Source organism: Centruroides sculpturatus, unplaced genomic scaffold (assembly GCF_000671375.1).
Source record: "Centruroides sculpturatus isolate CEXI.00-Female unplaced genomic scaffold, Cexi_2.0 scaffold1304, whole genome shotgun sequence".
NCBI lineage: Eukaryota > Metazoa > Arthropoda > Arachnida > Scorpiones > Buthidae > Centruroides > Centruroides sculpturatus.
The window spans coordinates 104,614-123,309 of NW_019385537.1; the positions used below are offsets into that span (position 1 = coordinate 104,614).

Here is an 18,696-nt window from a genome sequence, read left to right on the forward strand (position 1 = left end):
ATAAAAAAAAATTATAATAATTTTATATATTAATTCATCTTTTACTTCAATAAAAGATTACTGTAACATTTTTGGCTTACAAATTATACTAGAATAAACATAAGAAACTTATTTAACAGCTTAATTTACTTATTATACAAATACTGAAAGTGTTTTTTATATAATTATCAATTTCTCAATTGTATAAAATGAATTTTTTTTGTTTATATATGATAAACCTATTACAAACTATCATGCTTTGAAAGATCAACTATGTCAAATTACAACTTACATAATTTTGTAATTTATGTAGAAAGATTTCTTACACAGTTCAATGATCAAAGAACATAATTTAGATGATTTCACCTGTTACATTTATTAAAATTATTATTATATTTAAATTTCATTATTATTGTAAAAATATATCATCATTTTATATTAATTATAATAATTCAGATTATAAAGTTTAAAAATATATGTAATTTTTATCATTAATAATTATAATAATAGTAATAAAATATTTAATCTTTATATTAAAAACTACAGAAATATATTTTTAACACTATTAGAACTTATTTATATTGTTCATACCTATCAATGATCATTTACTGTGATTATGATAGTAATTAACAGGCTTGTTATGACGATTCAATACATTGAATGTAAATGAAATGAAGCCTTTCTAGGAAAAGTGATACTTCTTGTCTTACAAATGTATAAAAATAATGTTGAACAGCTTTTCCTACTTATAAAATATGATTGTAGGTGTTTTCAAGGTTGGCTATGACACATTGCATTTGATTACGATTATCAATATTTTTTAAACTGCAAAATTGAATAATAATTTAAAAAATTACAAAACAGTATGAACCAATATTTTTCAATTTACAAGTCATAATTTAAAAATGTTAACTGATTTTATATTCTATGATTAAAAGAATACCCAGTGACAAATCTTTTTATTATAAAGTAATTAATATTTATTAATATAGAATTTAATACAGATAGTGACAAGTCCAATTTAAAAGCCATATTATATAATTTTATAATAATATTTAGAAAAATTTTAAATTTCTAACTTAAAGTATTTTTTACACAATGAATAATTTATTAATAGTTATTTTAATTGTAGTATCATTTTCATAAAATCAATCATCATTTAATTTTAAAATCATTAAAAACTCATTAAACCAGGTTTAAGAATTTTCCTAATTAAATTTTATAAACTGAGTCTTCAAATTAATTTTTTTTATCATCATTGAATTTTAAACCAAATATTTATTTATTTGCAAAAATTTATAAAAACTGAACTTTTACCTTGTAACATCTGGAGTTTCAATAATGTTTCTTAAAACTTAAGTCAATACAAAAAAATAATAAATTATTGAAAATATAATGGACAAAGCTTTTTTGGTCAATTGCTTTTCAGATTTTTCCTTATGCATTGTATCTACACTATAAGAAAAATTTATCAACTAAAAACATTAAATTATTTTTAAACTCAAATGTTTTCATTAACTTATTTTTTATTTACAATAATTTATATTAATAATCTATCAAAATAAATTGGAACAGATAAATCAAAATTTCAAAAAAATTAAAAGAGAATTCCAGCTTTATTGTATTTTCTGAACTCTCTTAATAAGAATATAAATTGAAATATACTTCAATTTAAATTTGTATTCCATTCAGATTTAAAATGGAATACAAATGTCACTTAGATTAAATTCTTACAACTTTTAAAACTAAATGATCATAGTACAAGTAAAAAAAAAAACTCAAGTAGAAAAAAAGTACAATTATCCTGATTCTGTTCATTTATCCAACATTATTTTGAAATAATATCCATTCTACTGTAATCATCCTTTATATCAGCAGATACAAAAAAATAACAATTAGAGAAATATGTAATCATTTCTCATATAATATATTATTTATCCTAAAAAATGAAAGAGATTTAATTCTAATTCTTTTAAAATAAAAAGAGAAAATAAATACAGGATAAAAAATAAGATAGAAATAACCCTGTATATGTTCTACCCTTACTGGCCAATGAATAAGAAACCCTCAAGCATATTAAGTAAGTGTAATTTTGCACCTTATATGCAAAACACTTGAGTCATGAGTTTATAAGTTCCTATTTAAGAATTCTGTTGATCAGTATGGTCATTAAGTTTATGAAAATGGAAAAAGCGAAGGATCTGATGGAGTTTCAAAAATGGCCGATTGTGGGTGCCTGTCTCACTGTAGCCACGATATCAAGAACTGTAGAGCTGACTGCTTTTTCCAAAGGTGAGATATCACGTGTGCTCAATAGGCAAAAAAATAACCCACAGTCAATGTCTAAAAGAAGTAACAGTGGCTCAAAAACAGTTAACCAGGAATATGACCAATGTCATCTGAAAAGGCTAGTGTGGAAAAATGGACTTCTTCTGTTCAGCAATTGATGGAAGAATTTAATAAATCCCATCCCCAACCCATATCTACCCAAACTATGTGCAGGGAACTGAAACTAATTGGTATGAACAGTCACAGGCCTATACAAAAACCACTGATCTCTGCGAAGAACTGGAAAGTTTGTCTACGGTGGTGCCAAGAGCACCATGATCGGACATCTGAAGACTGGAAAAAATTAATATGGTCAGATGAATCACAGTACACCTTGTTCTGTATTGACAGTAGACAGAGGGTTTGGAGAGAGCCACATGAAGCAATGGACCCTGCTTGCCTCATTAACTCATCAAGGTTCTGGTAAGGGTGTTATGTTGGGACTGAACTGGTCTGCTGATATTCCTGGAAGATTGGGTGACTTCCAATGAGTACCTGAACATTATTACCAATCAAGTTCATCTTGAAAAGTTGCATTTTTTACCTGCATGTGATGGCTCTTTCTTTGATGACAATGCTACTGTCCATCAAGAATTGTTCAACAGTGGTTCAGCAAGCATGAAGATGACTTTCACCACCCACCCTGCCATCACAGAGCCCAGATCTCAACCCCATCAAGTACATATGGGACATGTTAGAATGACAGATCCCCAGCAAAGTCCGCTTCTGTCAAATCTACGTGAACTAAAGGATATTCAAGTGAATGCCTGGTGTACATTGGACTTAGAAGCACTTCGGCATCTTGCAGAATCCACGCCAAATCGAGTAAATGATGTAATTCAAGCTAAAGGTAGTTCAATAAAATATTAAACTGATTTCTAATTCATTGGCCAATGAGTAGAGTAACATTTGAAAAATCCAATGAAATAAAAATTGGAAACTTTTAAAATGATAATTCAGAAAGAATTATTCTTGACATTTATTCTGACAAAAGAAGCTGGAAACTGGTTAAAAATGATGTTATAAATGTTTGTTACCAACTTTTAAATAGCTGATAAAATATTTTGTTTATAATTTATTTTTTTATAAACAAAATAGACAGTAAACAGATAAAAACATATAAACAAAACTAATCTTTCATATTTACACAGGAATCATTTTTTGTTAAGTACAAAGTAGTAATTAAAGAAATTAAAAGTACATGTTTAAAAAAATAAAACATTTGAAATAGGATGTTTTGAAAAACTTCTGAAACTTTTCAAATGCTTTTTTCTTTATCAAAAGTGTTTATTTGTTGATATAACAATCTTTATGTTAAAATTATTTTTTATAAAGATAATGATTTATTTAATAACAAATATACTATAAATATATAATCAAGCATTCCACTGCAAATTCAATACATTTTATAGAATGTCTTTTGAAAAAATTTAACAATGTTATAGAAGTCTTTAATAAGATGGAAATTCAATATTCACTAATTGATACAAATAAAGTATTACTTAACAATATATACCACATTTAGAGAAATGTGATATATTTGTTAAGAAAATAAATGGAGAATAAAATTAATGAACTGTTTTTAAGTTACCAAAAAGTGAATAATTTATAAATATAATTCATAAAGAAGTTGGATAATGTATTCAAGAAAGCAGCATCTCAACTGTGAATCTGTATATTTTTTTAATTAACTTCAATCTTTTATTTTATTAATAAAAAATTCACTAATTGCCATTCCATTACTAATTACAATATTCCATTTGGTTTATAAAACTAATTCCTTGCTTACAAAACTTATTATTTCCAAGTAAATAAATAGAATACAATTAGAAATGTAACACTATAATATTGTAATTCAACAAACTAAACAAAAATAAACCAAATTTCAAGAATATATTTTTATCCTGATTAACTAGATTTCAAATTTACTTGTTTAAATTACTATGTTCTAAAGAACAAACAAATTTTAAGAACATAAAAGACAGTATTGACAGTTGGTGTAACTATATATAATCATAAACTGATATATTAGTAATATCAAATTATTGGATTTTTATTTGGCTATATATATATCTATATATATAACCCATTCAACAGGTGTCCGTCCTTCCTTCCGTCCGTCCGTCCCGTAACCGTTTGATAACCGACACTAGAGGCGCCCCTATCGTGTGTCATATTTCAAACATTCAAATTAAATTAACAATTTTAATTATTATTTAAATTAACAATATAAATTATTATTATTCATTTGGCCAATAAATTATTATTTGGTCAATATAACAATATAAATAATTCAGTATATTTGTAATAGGAATTTATTATTGTCACGGAATGCCTGTAATGTTCACTAGAGGGCGAATAACGAAAAACCGGNTCACTAATTGCCATTCCATTACTAATTACAATATTCCATTTGGTTTATAAAACTAATTCCTTGCTTACAAAACTTATTATTTCCAAGTAAATAAATAGAATACAATTAGAAATGTAACACTATAATATTGTAATTCAACAAACTAAACAAAAATAAACCAAATTTCAAGAATATATTTTTATCCTGATTAACTAGATTTCAAATTTACTTGTTTAAATTACTATGTTCTAAAGAACAAACAAATTTTAAGAACATAAAAGACAGTATTGACAGTTGGTGTAACTATATATAATCATAAACTGATATATTAGTAATATCAAATTATTGGATTTTTATTTGGCTATATATATATCTATATATATAACCCATTCAACAGGTGTCCGTCCTTCCTTCCGTCCGTCCGTCCCGTAACCGTTTGATAACCGACACTAGAGGCGCCCCTATCGTGTGTCATATTTCAAACATTCAAATTAAATTAACAATTTTAATTATTATTTAAATTAACAATATAAATTATTATTATTCATTTGGCCAATAAATTATTATTTGGTCAATATAACAATATAAATAATTCAGTATATTTGTAATAGGAATTTATTATTGTCACGGAATGCCTGTAATGTTCACTAGAGGGCGAATAACGAAAAACCGGATAGATTTGAACCGCTACGATAAAACGATAAGTGAAATAGTTAAGCTAATATTTTAATATAATAATAGAAACCTTTCATGGCACGACCAAAGAAATACGCCACTGTGGGGGAACGTAAAGCTGCCACTGCTGCGAGACAAAGGGAGAGACGTGCGCAGGAAACATTACAGAGAATAGCACAATCAACACGTGGAGGCTTGCAGAATGAAACTCATGAGCTCAGATCTGCAATGTTGCACAGGCAGGCAGAAGCAAAACGACACAGAAGACAAAATGTCACAACAAGGCAAATTGATTCCAAATAATTATACTTTTTTTACCAACAATGTTGTGTATACAGAAGTTTTATGATGGGATAAATGATGGAATACAGAACACAGCTAAAGAATATCTTCAGTCTGTAATACAGAAATACTATTTGCTGTGTATTGATCTGTTAACATTACTTTTTAACATGAACATTTGTATATATTTATACTTGATTTTTTAATCATATTAATTCTATTTATTTGAACAATTTTGAGTAAAGAATAGATTCACTTTCTCATGTACAAATACTGTTGGCTGTTTGTGTATTGATATTTTAAGTTTAGTTTCTAAGATGAAGAATTGTATACATTTATATATATTAACTGCATCAACCTTTTAAACATTAAGCGCACACAACTTTCATATATTAAGTGCATTAAACATGCCTCAGGAATTTGTAATGCTGCTGGAACGCCTACTAGGGGGCGTCCCGGGCTACTAGTATATATATATATAGCCAAATAAAAATCCAATAATTTGATATTACTAATATATATATAAAATCAGTAAGTGACCAACCAGTATGGTCATATCTAAATTAATAAGTCTGGGAGTAAAGATTGGATGAAGGTCCAAGAAACACAACTGGAAATGCAACTGCACCATAAGCAGAAGTTGTGGGTTCATCCTGTTTTTCTTCCAGAGTATTCTAGATGAAAATTGAATTACTTTATAATTATTAAATTTATCACAAGATGGTAAGTTAACTGCCTATCACTCTCACCTAGTTTCAGATCATTAATTAGTCTTAATATAATCTGCCAAAAATCTGGCAGATCATATAGTATTAGTAGTAGATATAATATTTTGCATATTATAAAATGTATTACATTGCATATTTACAAAATTTGTGTATAAGCAGAAACAAAAAGTTTTTAAATCACAAAGTATATATAATAATAACCAAATAAAACATTAAAATTAAAGCATATTGAACTTTAAAGTGTATATTAGAATTGACAATAATAAAATTACAAGTATGACGTTATGCACATTAAAGATTGGCTTTTTTATTAGTTTTGTCATGAATGGAATGGAAGATTCCATACATGACAAAACTTTAGTGTATGGAATGCAAGACTTTTTTTTTTCTATAATTATTTATGTGATGTTATCTACAGGTTTGCCTGAAGATGGTTAATAAATACATCTGAATACATTAGCAGTTGCATTAAAAGTTGTTGAAGAAATAACAAATGGAATTGTTTACTTAAATGAAATCCAGCTGATATTTGCAAGCTATAATAATATATATTTCTGAAATCCAATTATGATAAAATAACTATATCAGTTGGATTATTATCAGGGCTGTGGAGTCGGAGTCACAGAGTTTTGGTGTTTCAGTTGGAGTCGTCAAAAAATCCACTGACTCCACATATTTTGCAAATCTACATGTTTGGAGACCCCCCAAACCCAAAAAAATTAAAGGGGAAAAATTCGTGTGCATGTGTTGGCGTCTAATTTGTTTAATTGCTTTACTCTGTGTTCTGAGATATTAAAAATATCTCAGAATGGGTAAAGTTTAAGAAATGAAATTTGGCACTGTAGTTTGTGTATAAAGGGGCATTAATGCTATTAAATTTTGGTTCTCAATTAAAGGTTGACAGGGTAAAGACATAGAAGGGGTCATGTGTCATATCTCCAGTACAGTCAAATTTAATGAATATTTAACTTGCTATTAGCATTCACAATTTTAAAATAAGAAATAAAACTTGTCTCTCTACTCTCAAAATTAAGCTTTTTGTCATTTTATAATAGTACAGTAAAACCCATTAAGATGTTCTTGCCTAAGATGTTAGAATATGTATGGGGCATGATTTAGTTCAACCACTTTGAAGCTTAATAACTCCCAAGTTAAACCATCCAACTCTGATTTAAAAACCATAGAAGTTATTAGGCTTCAAACAGGGTAAATAAATTGTTCCCCCATATAGTCTAACATCCATGCATACAGGGGAAAAAAACCAAATTTTTTGCATATCTCAACATTTTAAGGTGTCCTGAGTCAAAAATGTAAAAATTTGGGAGGGGTCATTTTTTGACCGATTGCTACACTTTCCCCCTATTATATATAACAGCCAGGAAAGTAAAAATTATTGAATACATATTTATATATTGACTGTGTTGTTACTTAGGATAGTCTTTTAGCTTTGGAATAAAAAAGTTTCTATGTTCTATCTTTATTAAAACTCTATTTATTGAATATTTTATTCTGAGGTCACGTGATGACATCAGAATTTCGGGTCTATCTTGGTACAAGTCCTCCCCAGTCAGAGTTGGATGGTAAGGCAAAGTTGGAGTTGGAATCGGTAAATTTTTACATGACTCCCTAGCCCTGATTATTATATCAAAAAATTTTTAAGAGTTCTGCAATATCATTTCCAAATGTTACCTATTAATTTGATTTAAGAAAAGTTTTCATTAACTTTAACAATGTATTCATGAATTGCATCAGAAATAAAGAATTGAAAAGAAGTAATCTTAATAGAATGCAAGCAACATACTGATATTTAAATTATAATCATAATTGAAAATAAATAATAGTTTAGTTACTGTGCTATAAAAATAGTTTCATGGATCACATTGTAAGGACTAAAAACTCATTAACATTTAAATTCAAATTTTGTAATTTAAAATATTTTTCTTTCAGTTCAAAAAGTAATTTATTTTACAAATTAAATGTTATAGATTTAAAGCAACATAAATTCACAAAAATTTTACAGCTTACAATATTTCAAAAAAAGATTTTATTACTTCAAACTTTGATTTACCTTTAATTTAGCCTATATTTTAATTTTCTTTAATTATTTTTTTTCTCTGTATCAAATTATTAATTTTATATTAATTTAATATAAAATTAATAATTTGATACAGAGTAAATATATACAGTGTAAATGCACATATATTTTAAAATTAATTTTAGTGTAAATTTATTTATTTAGTGTAAATCTATTTATTAAATTAAATAATGATTAAAATTGTTTAACTATATGTTTTTAGGATGATAATATTTCTTAATTACTTTTTAATTTTATAAAAATAATGCTTGATATTTACAAGAATCTTTCTTTTATTTATTTATTAATCTGAAAAGTAGCTAATTTTACAGCTGAAACAATAGTTAATCTAAATGAATTCATACAAAAGTTAAAAAAAAAAAACCATTAAGTGTATTTAAAATTAAGTTATAACATGTGAGAGCAACTTTATTAGTATTATTAAATTAAATATGGTAAGTATAAAAATTTAAAAAATACCTTTCTGATTTTGATGTGATTGTCCTTTTGATGATACAGAAGTGCCACCGAAATCTGATTGTTGTAAAATATATTCATTCATGACACGTCGTCCATGATAAATAACTTGAGGTTTATTCTGATTAGTATTTTGCCATCTTGAAGATGGAAAATACAATGGAGGTGTTCCTGGTGACTGAGTATTCTTAGCAGAAGTTTCAATTCGTCTTTCAGGACTAACATTAATTTCTTTTACATCAAGTTCTTCTGAACAAGCAGAATCATCAGGCATTAACATTGCTTCAACATCTAAATTTAAATTTTCTAAAATCTGTGCATGACGTTTTTGGACTTTTGCGACTTCGTCTGAAACTACATTTGCTGTACAATCATCAGAAACAGGATATCCTGATTTCCTACTACGACTTGGATGATTTCTTCTATGTACTAATGAAAAACCACCTATACTTCCTGAACATATTTCAGAATCATGTGCAAGAACAGCTTCAGGTATTTCTTCATATATATTAGGTTCAGAGCTGCGTCTTCTATGCTCACCATGACTTTTACTCATGACGGGTGTAGTACAAATATTAGGATCAAAGTCTCGTTTAGCATAACAAGCACTTGGTGACATGTGGACTCCATTTTGTACAAGAGAATTAGATCTACGATATATAGATGTTCCAATACCTTTCTTTTTCTTCCTTTTCTTTTTTTGAAATACTGATGGTTTCTCTAGTATATCTGATGTTGAAATATCTGGTTCAATAGATAATAATGGATTATGAAATCCACGTGATTTATCAGGGCTCGATATATCATCTGCCTTTATATTTCCTATTTTGTCATTAGATGACTGTGCGTTTTTATTTGGAAATATTTCACTATAATAATATGGTGCTTTTGTTGCCATCACCAAATTATCATTATATGCTTTCAACGGTCAATCATGAGCAAATTTGATGATGGTATAGTTGTTAGCATTATGCATTGTGGGTCTTCATAACACTGTAAAGATGATAAAAGGTATTAAAAATATTTGAAAATGAAAAATAAACTTTTTTGCTGTAAAAATCAAAATAGAATAAAAATAAAATTGTGAAAAAATAGCAGTGTTATTATTTGTATTTAAATCTAAGTAATGATATAAAGTAAACATATGTTTTAAATCTCTTTTTAATAAGATTTAAAATATACCTTCAGAAAACCTAATGTGTTTACATTAGGTATTCCGAACTGATTCTTAGGAATAAATGAGCAAATTAAATAAGTATTGTACATGCATTTATAGTATTTTAATATTGTTTAATTATTTTTTTACTTAAATATAACTTTCAAAGAAGTTAAAATTTTGCTGCAACCCATCAGGCACAACCTTTGCATTAAACTTTCAATTCAATACAATAATTCAATTACATATTGTTTTATAATTTATATTTTCTATTTTTTTAATTTTGGTGCAGTAAATGAATACAGACAAACTAAGATTTGTTTTCAGCGAGGCAAGTACCCAAAAATTAATAATAGGGAAAGAGGATATACAAATTATATTTATACACATATATATTAAATTAGTAAATATAATTATTTAAAACTTCTTAATAAAAATTTCCACTATCATTTTCAAATATAAAAGATTTATCAAAAAATTTTATATATTTTTTGCTTTCAAACAAATTTAGGAAGATACCTTTTAAAAAATTATATAGGGCAGTTGTTGCAGCATGTATATACTTGTATATTGAAAGGAGTCAACAGAAAAATTATTAAAAGGTTGAAAGGTTAATTACTTGAAAAGATTGGGAACTTCTGGTTTACATTATATTCTAACATGTCAAAAAGCAGAAATTGCATTATTCAAGTCAACTGCTTTACCATACAAAATTTTAAAAGAATAATCTGATTAAATCTCATTTTATACTAAATTTTTGGGCTATAATTATACTTTTTATGATTAAATTGTTGTTATAATTTGGTCAAAAGTACTTAATCTTTGATTTGTATTCCAAAACTGTCTTTTAATATTAAGATCTTTTAAGCACATCAAAAAGACAAACTTGATAAAAATAAACCACAATTTATTTTAACAAAGTTACTTTATTTTTCCAATATTTATAAAGCATTTAACATTAAATCAGTTAATAATTTAGTATTTGTCATTATTCTGTATGTAAGCCTAAATCATCCACACAACTTGACCAATTTACCTAGCTAGGAAAGTTTTTTTTAAAGAGGTTTTAAATTAAATCAAACTAAATTTCTAATTATTCATATTTAAACAAGATGACATCACCACCTATCTTTTAACAAAGTTATGACAACTGAAATATATAATAAATATACAGACAACCTATAACTTTTCACAAAAATTAATTCTATTCTATCAATATAAATTTTTACAATAAATTATAACTTTCTGAACTTAAGAATATGGAAACCTTACGTTACTAAGTATTAATAGTTTGCAAAATGTTTTATATTTTATACAAAAATATTATAATGATACTTGTTTCAATAAAAAATCTTTATTGAATTAACAGTTAAGAAAAATGCAAGATCTTGATGTCTTTTACAGAAATGTTTTTAATAATATCATTTAACTTATTATATCTTAAATTTAATAATACTTAAAAAAATACTATGTTTTATCTCAAGAACTTTGAAAAGTTTTCTGTTTTCATTCTAATCACTACTATAACCTTTATTTCTATGATAAAATTGTTATACCTGTATTTATATTACTGATATGCTAACTAAAAATAAAAAACCAGGACTATATTTATAAATATTGTTTTATACAATTGTATCATAAATATAGCTACAGTTTAAGGAAAACCAAAGAATGTTCATAAGACAAGAAACATGTTGGAATATTAAAAATTTGAAATTTTCTCTAATTTTTTTCATTACACAATGTTGCTCTGAAACTATAATATATTAGATCAACTATCAACAGAAAGTGCATTTTGATAATAACATTTGCACTGCATTGTGTAATGAGCTTCATTCTAACATACTTATAAAGTTGTTTAGTACCAAGCTAAAATTAGCAATATTTGCCAGATATAATCATTCACTTTTATAATTATAAAAGTTATAAAATTGTGTTTCTGTTTATCACATAATTTTGTAAATATGAATATAAAAAAACCATATTTTAACATAATAATTTAATATACAAAAATCAGCAATAATTAATTTTCATATACTGTTGGATCCTAGATATACTAGACTAATAGAGGAAAAATGATCCAATAATACTGATTGTCTGTTGTATTTAAAGATGTCATGGTTAACTAAAAATCAATTCATATGAGATAAGAGAAAAAAACAGCCTAAATTTTGGTGTATATAAGGAAAGCAAAAATCACACTTCCAAGCAGGATCATAAACAATAGCTTTGACACACAAAAAAATATTCGTGCATTAACAGCAGTCTAATATTTTTAAATATTGAGATTCCATTCCAACATATTCTTTGGAACAAGTAGATTTGATTCACTGTTTTAAATATCTGTTACATCCAGTTAAATAAGAGTCAATAAAATTGAGGATCAACAGTATTTTATTAAGATAAAATAAAACAAAAAAATATTTGTTTTTTGAAACCGTGTTGTACTATTTTTTGAGAGTATACTCTCAAAACAAGGAATATTTTAAAAATAATTTTTATCTGACCAATCGTCATTTTCTTCTAACCCAAATTTTCTGTCATTGTATTTCGGACCTATCTATGGTCCAAAAGGATCAATCATTTAGCCACACTGTTCCAGAATTAACCATTAGACAAACAGGTAATTTGAAATGTAGAGCCTTTCTGATCTGTTAGCAATAAAACTTTGTCTAAGTGAACAAGTATACTCTGTTTTATTGGTTTCAAAACAATGTTCAAATCTTAAGGCTACAAGAATTGTATTTATGTATATTTTATTAATTACAACATGTTTTCTTTTTTAAATATTTATATTTAATCTTAATTATACGATCTTGGCAACTATTTATAAGCTTAACAATAAATGACAAATTATAAGTTGTGAAATGTGTAAATACAGATAAATCTTGTAACACAGTAATTAGTGCAAAACTGTTATAAAAGAATAAGAATCTGTAAAACTAACAAAAATAAACAATTTTACTTTTATAACTTTAGGAAATATAATTTATATTAAAAATATTAATAACTAAATAAACATCTTACAACTCATGTTACATGTATCAAATAATGTACTGTATAGAACACGCATTTAATTTTCATCACTGCTAAGCACTATCTAATAAAAATATTTTCTCTGTTGCAGGCTATCAGGTGATTGTGTATCTGCTTAACTTTCTACAATGAATATTACAAGGCTCTAGCAAGCAAAAGTAAACAAATCTAGATACTGCAGAAAAAAAAATTCAGGAGGTGAAGATTCACCGCCTGAATTTTTTTTTCTGCAGTATCTAGATTTGTTTACTTTTGCTTGCTAGAGCCTTGTAATATTCATTGTAGAAAGTTAAGCAGATACACAATCACCTGATAAATATTACTAATCAAATGTTAAAGCCAGATTCTTATTAGGCCTACTATGAGACTAATTAATCAGATCTTAAGCAATTTGGACTAGATCAGTAGATAGGGAGTAATAAAATTATTACAGCCTATCCAAAGTGATTCTGTAGTCCAAAGTGCAATATCTGATTAATTAATTAGTTCCATAGTAGGCTGATATGGTCATAACATTTGATTTCAAGCATTCTTTTGAACTTTTTGCTCCTTTCAATAGAATCAACACTCAAAAAATAAGATTGTAATTGCTTGGTTATGTTTATGCCTTCCTGTATACTTTTTAATGTAAAATTTAAAACGTATATTCAGAGGATGATAGTAGAAATGAAACTTCTGATTTGATTTACTATGATTCCATTTCTGCTAAATATTCTTTACCAGCCTTTTCTTTGTATCAGTAATTCTTGAACATCTTCAGTAGTTATATCTTCAAAAATCTTCCCCTTCTATTAGCTTAGCAAGTTTTACTATTGCATAGATTTTGATGGTTCAGCCATATTTTCTGAATAAACTGATTCCAGCTATATATTTTTCTGACAAGCATTTCATGTTGACAGCTTTATTCTTTGAGCAATAAATCTACGATCTAATATATGTGGTCACAATCAGCATATTAACAGGTTTTCCCTTTACAAAGTCAAAAACACACAACTAAGCCCAAACTACTATATTAATTAAATCATTTTATACCAGGCTATTTTGGGTTATATCCTGATTAATTAATAATTACATATCTAAAACAACAAGTCTTTTATAAACAGTCTTTAAAGTTAATGCAATTGCCAATCAGGCCGGCCTTGTATATTTCTAAGGCTTAGGAAAAACTTTGTTCTTCTGGCACTCCAAAAGGAATTTAAATTAAGCATTAGCCCTAGTCAGGGCTAGTACCAGTTTTTTGTATAACTTAGCCATCATAGCTTGTACAGATTAACATTAGCTTCTTACCAAATTACTGGAACTAATTACAATCAATCAAAAACATTTAAAATCTAGTAACAAAATTTTAATAAAAACATCCCTAATTATTATTGCTGATATATAGCTCAATATTATACAGCAGTTGGTATAGCTTCATTGTAATGTATCTGGTTTTGTAAGATGTTTATATTTGACAATATTTTTATAAAAAATATGAAATTAATTTCTATATTAATATTTTTGCTGCCAAATGATGCAATTTTGCATCAATATTGCATTTTTCCAACATCCAAATGATGTAATTTTGCATCATTTGGATGTTGGAAGTCTTTGGTAAATTGCATGCGTGTCTTTTTTTGTTGTTTATTTCTATGTGAAAGTGTAAGAAACATATTTTAATGCTTACTTTCACATTTCATATTTTCCCAGGACATGTTTAATTACAGTCGATCCCCCTATAACATGGGTTCCTATAGTTCAGATTCCTATATCACGGTGAAAAAATTGCGACAGTATTTGTACAAACATGCTAAAAAACTCCTATAATTCGGTAAAACATCATCACCAACTCGTGTCACGACAGGATTGGTCAAATCTAGACCAATAGCAGATATTGCACAAACCAGTGAGTTTAAATGAGCAGCAGACCTACTAAAAACCATTTATTATTTAACGCCCATAAAAATTATATTTATATTAATGATGTCTCCAAAGTTCAGCGAATTTTTCGCAAAAAAAATAATTTATCAGGAAGCACACAAGCATCATTCGATGACAAGCTCCACGACGAAAACAAGCTTAAGCAATGGCGCGGTCGAACGATGCACACTCGGTAAGTAATCCTACAATTTTTTGTTTATAGAATAGTTTATATGGATTATTCCCAAAAAATTATACTGTACATATTTTGGAAATGTTGAGTCAAATTAGTCTAGAATCGATTAATTTTATGGAAGAAAATCTTTCAAACAGCCGTAGTCCGTAAACTGCATACGTGCTGGGCAGTGATTGGCTAGACTCGTAGAAAATGGATTCATAAAAACTGGAACGTATCTACCGTGTTATAGGGGGGTCAACTGTATAATGGTTTTTCATTATTTTGTCCTCAAGTAGATTCCAGAGACTCACTTTTGTGTCATCATATATAATTCCATAAATATTGTTTGCAATAAAAAAATTTTTTATTCTTAATCTGTTTAAACAGTGACATACTTTATGAAAAAACAAATCAGCATACTCACAGACACCTTATGTATTGGTTCCAGCAGACAGATTTAATGTAAAAATCAACCAAACCAACATTTTTGATCACTTTCAGAGATCTTTGTCAGGGTTTTTTTGTGGTTTTAGGCCTTTTCTCACTCAGTGAGCACTAAAAGGCCAAAATCTTCATCAGGTTAATATACTGTTCTACAAATCAGCAATTTGATACATCTTTTTCTCTCAATGGCAGCAGTGAAAGTGTTAACCACATCCTTAATTATTGCTGCATATCTTATATTGCATTTAAAGATATTGATATGACATCCTAAATTATTGATAAACTAAAAAGTTAATCATTCTAGTTTTAAGCAATATTGTTGTGTTAAGGTATCAACAATTACTGGCAACTATTCAGAAGATCTCTAACACCATTTCATAGAAAAATCAATTTAGTTTGCAATTATAGTTAACACTGTTATATTCTGGTTTTCACCAATATCTTAATAAACATTTTAAAATTATTAAGGTGTTAATCATAACCAGTGATTTAATTCTATTTATAATTAATAATCACATCGGTGACCTTTGCTTTAAAAAAAAAAAAACACATTACTAATGTAATTAATATTTACATTTTTTCAGTTTGGATTTCTTTCTTTTATTTTTATAATAATATCAGTGTAGAAAAAAAATGTTAATCATATGTTTACATAACTTTTCTCCACATTTTAAAATGATAAATATAAAAGATATTTTTATAAAAAATATGAAATTAATTTCTATATTAATATTTTTGCTGCCAAATGATGCAATTTTGCATCAATATTGCATTTTTCCAACATCCAAATGATGTAATTTTGCATCATTTGGATGTTGGAAGTCTTTGGTAAATTGCATGCGTGTCTTTTTTTGTTGTTTATTTCTATGTGAAAGTGTAAGAAACATATTTTAATGCTTACTTTCACATTTCATATTTTCCCAGGACATGTTTAATTACAGTCGATCCCCCTATAACATGGGTTCCTATAGTTCAGATTCCTATATCACGGTGAAAAAATTGCGACAGTATTTGTACAAACATGCTAAAAAACTCCTATAATTCGGTAAAACATCATCACCAACTCGTGTCACGACAGGATTGGTCAAATCTAGACCAATAGCAGATATTGCACAAACCAGTGAGTTTAAATGAGCAGCAGACCTACTAAAAACCATTTATTATTTAACGCCCATAAAAATTATATTTATATTAATGATGTCTCCAAAGTTCAGCGAATTTTTCGCAAAAAAAATAATTTATCAGGAAGCACACAAGCATCATTCGATGACAAGCTCCACGACGAAAACAAGCTTAAGCAATGGCGCGGTCGAACGATGCACACTCGGTAAGTAATCCTACAATTTTTTGTTTATAGAATAGTTTATATGGATTATTCCCAAAAAATTATACTGTACATATTTTGGAAATGTTGAGTCAAATTAGTCTAGAATCGATTAATTTTATGGAAGAAATCTTTCAAACAGCCGTAGTCCGTAAACTGCATACGTGCTGGGCAGTGATTGGCTAGACTCGTAGAAAATGGATTCATAAAAACTGGAACGTATCTACCGTGTTATAGGGGGGTCAACTGTATAATGGTTTTTCATTATTTTGTCCTCAAGTAGATTCCAGAGACTCACTTTTGTGTCATCATATATAATTCCATAAATATTGTTTGCAATAAAAAAATTTTTTATTCTTAATCTGTTTAAACAGTGACATACTTTATGAAAAAACAAATCAGCATACTCACAGACACCTTATGTATTGGTTCCAGCAGACAGATTTAATGTAAAAATCAACCAAACCAACATTTTTGATCACTTTCAGAGATCTTTGTCAGGGTTTTTTTGTGGTTTTAGGCCTTTTCTCACTCAGTGAGCACTAAAAGGCCAAAATCTTCATCAGGTTAATATACTGTTCTACAAATCAGCAATTTGATACATCTTTTTCTCTCAATGGCAGCAGTGAAAGTGTTAACCACATCCTTAATTATTGCTGCATATCTTATATTGCATTTAAAGATATTGATATGACATCCTAAATTATTGATAAACTAAAAAGTTAATCATTCTAGTTTTAAGCAATATTGTTGTGTTAAGGTATCAACAATTACTGGCAACTATTCAGAAGATCTCTAACACCATTTCATAGAAAAATCAATTTAGTTTGCAATTATAGTTAACACTGTTATATTCTGGTTTTCACCAATATCTTAATAAACATTTTAAAATTATTAAGGTGTTAATCATAACCAGTGATTTAATTCTATTTATAATTAATAATCACATCGGTGACCTTTGCTTTAAAAAAAAAAAACACATTACTAATGTAATTAATATTTACATTTTTTCAGTTTGGATTTCTTTCTTTTATTTTTATAATAATATCAGTGTAGAAAAAAAATGTTAATCATATGTTTACATAACTTTTCTCCACATTTTAAAATGATAAATATAAAAGATATTTTTATAAAAATTCAGAAAGATAAATTTTTAAATGGCTAATGCACTTGTTAATTTGTCAAACACTAAACATTAGTGCTGTACGTATTGATTGAAGTTGTCATATTTACACACTACAGGTATACTTCGCCTTACGTCAGTAATTGGTTCCAGGAGAACGACTTAAGTCGAAAAATGACGTAAGTCGAATTTACTTGTCTCCGAATCTACTTGCAGTGCCGGCCTGAGGCAAGTTTTAGGATGGAGCGAGATCCTATTATGGCACCCCCTTGGTTGCCCCTAATTTATACCCTTTAATTTTCTTTACCACTGAGGCGCCCCATAGGACTTAGAGCCTGGAGCGGCTGCTCCATTCACCCTATGGTAGGGCCGGCTCTGTCTACTTGCCACTAGGCTAAACCATAAATTACCAATTCCCATTCTGTATTTTATTTATTAATGCATTTTTAATAATATATGGTGAATAAGGATCTATTTTAAGCTTACAAACAAATAAATTTTAGTTTTTAATATAGTACAGAAAAAAGTAATTTAAATTTACGAATGCATGTACTGTAAATACAGTATATACTTGTAAATGTATATATTATAATATGATTTTATGTGCTTTAAACATTTTTCTAGTGATATTACGACTTCA

At 27.4% G+C, this 18,696-nt stretch overlaps 1 protein-coding gene across 1 annotated transcript in view; it reads right to left on the bottom strand.

Moving 5' to 3' along the window:
• LOC111639927 (rho guanine nucleotide exchange factor 10-like protein) overlaps window positions 1-18,696 on the bottom strand; it is a 102,041-nt gene that overhangs the window by 67,909 nt on the left and 15,436 nt on the right. The window contains 1 exon segment of the mRNA XM_023385885.1: window positions 8,900-9,889. Coding sequence (XP_023241653.1) covers window positions 8,900-9,794 — 895 coding nt within the window. The 5' untranslated portion in view covers window positions 9,795-9,889.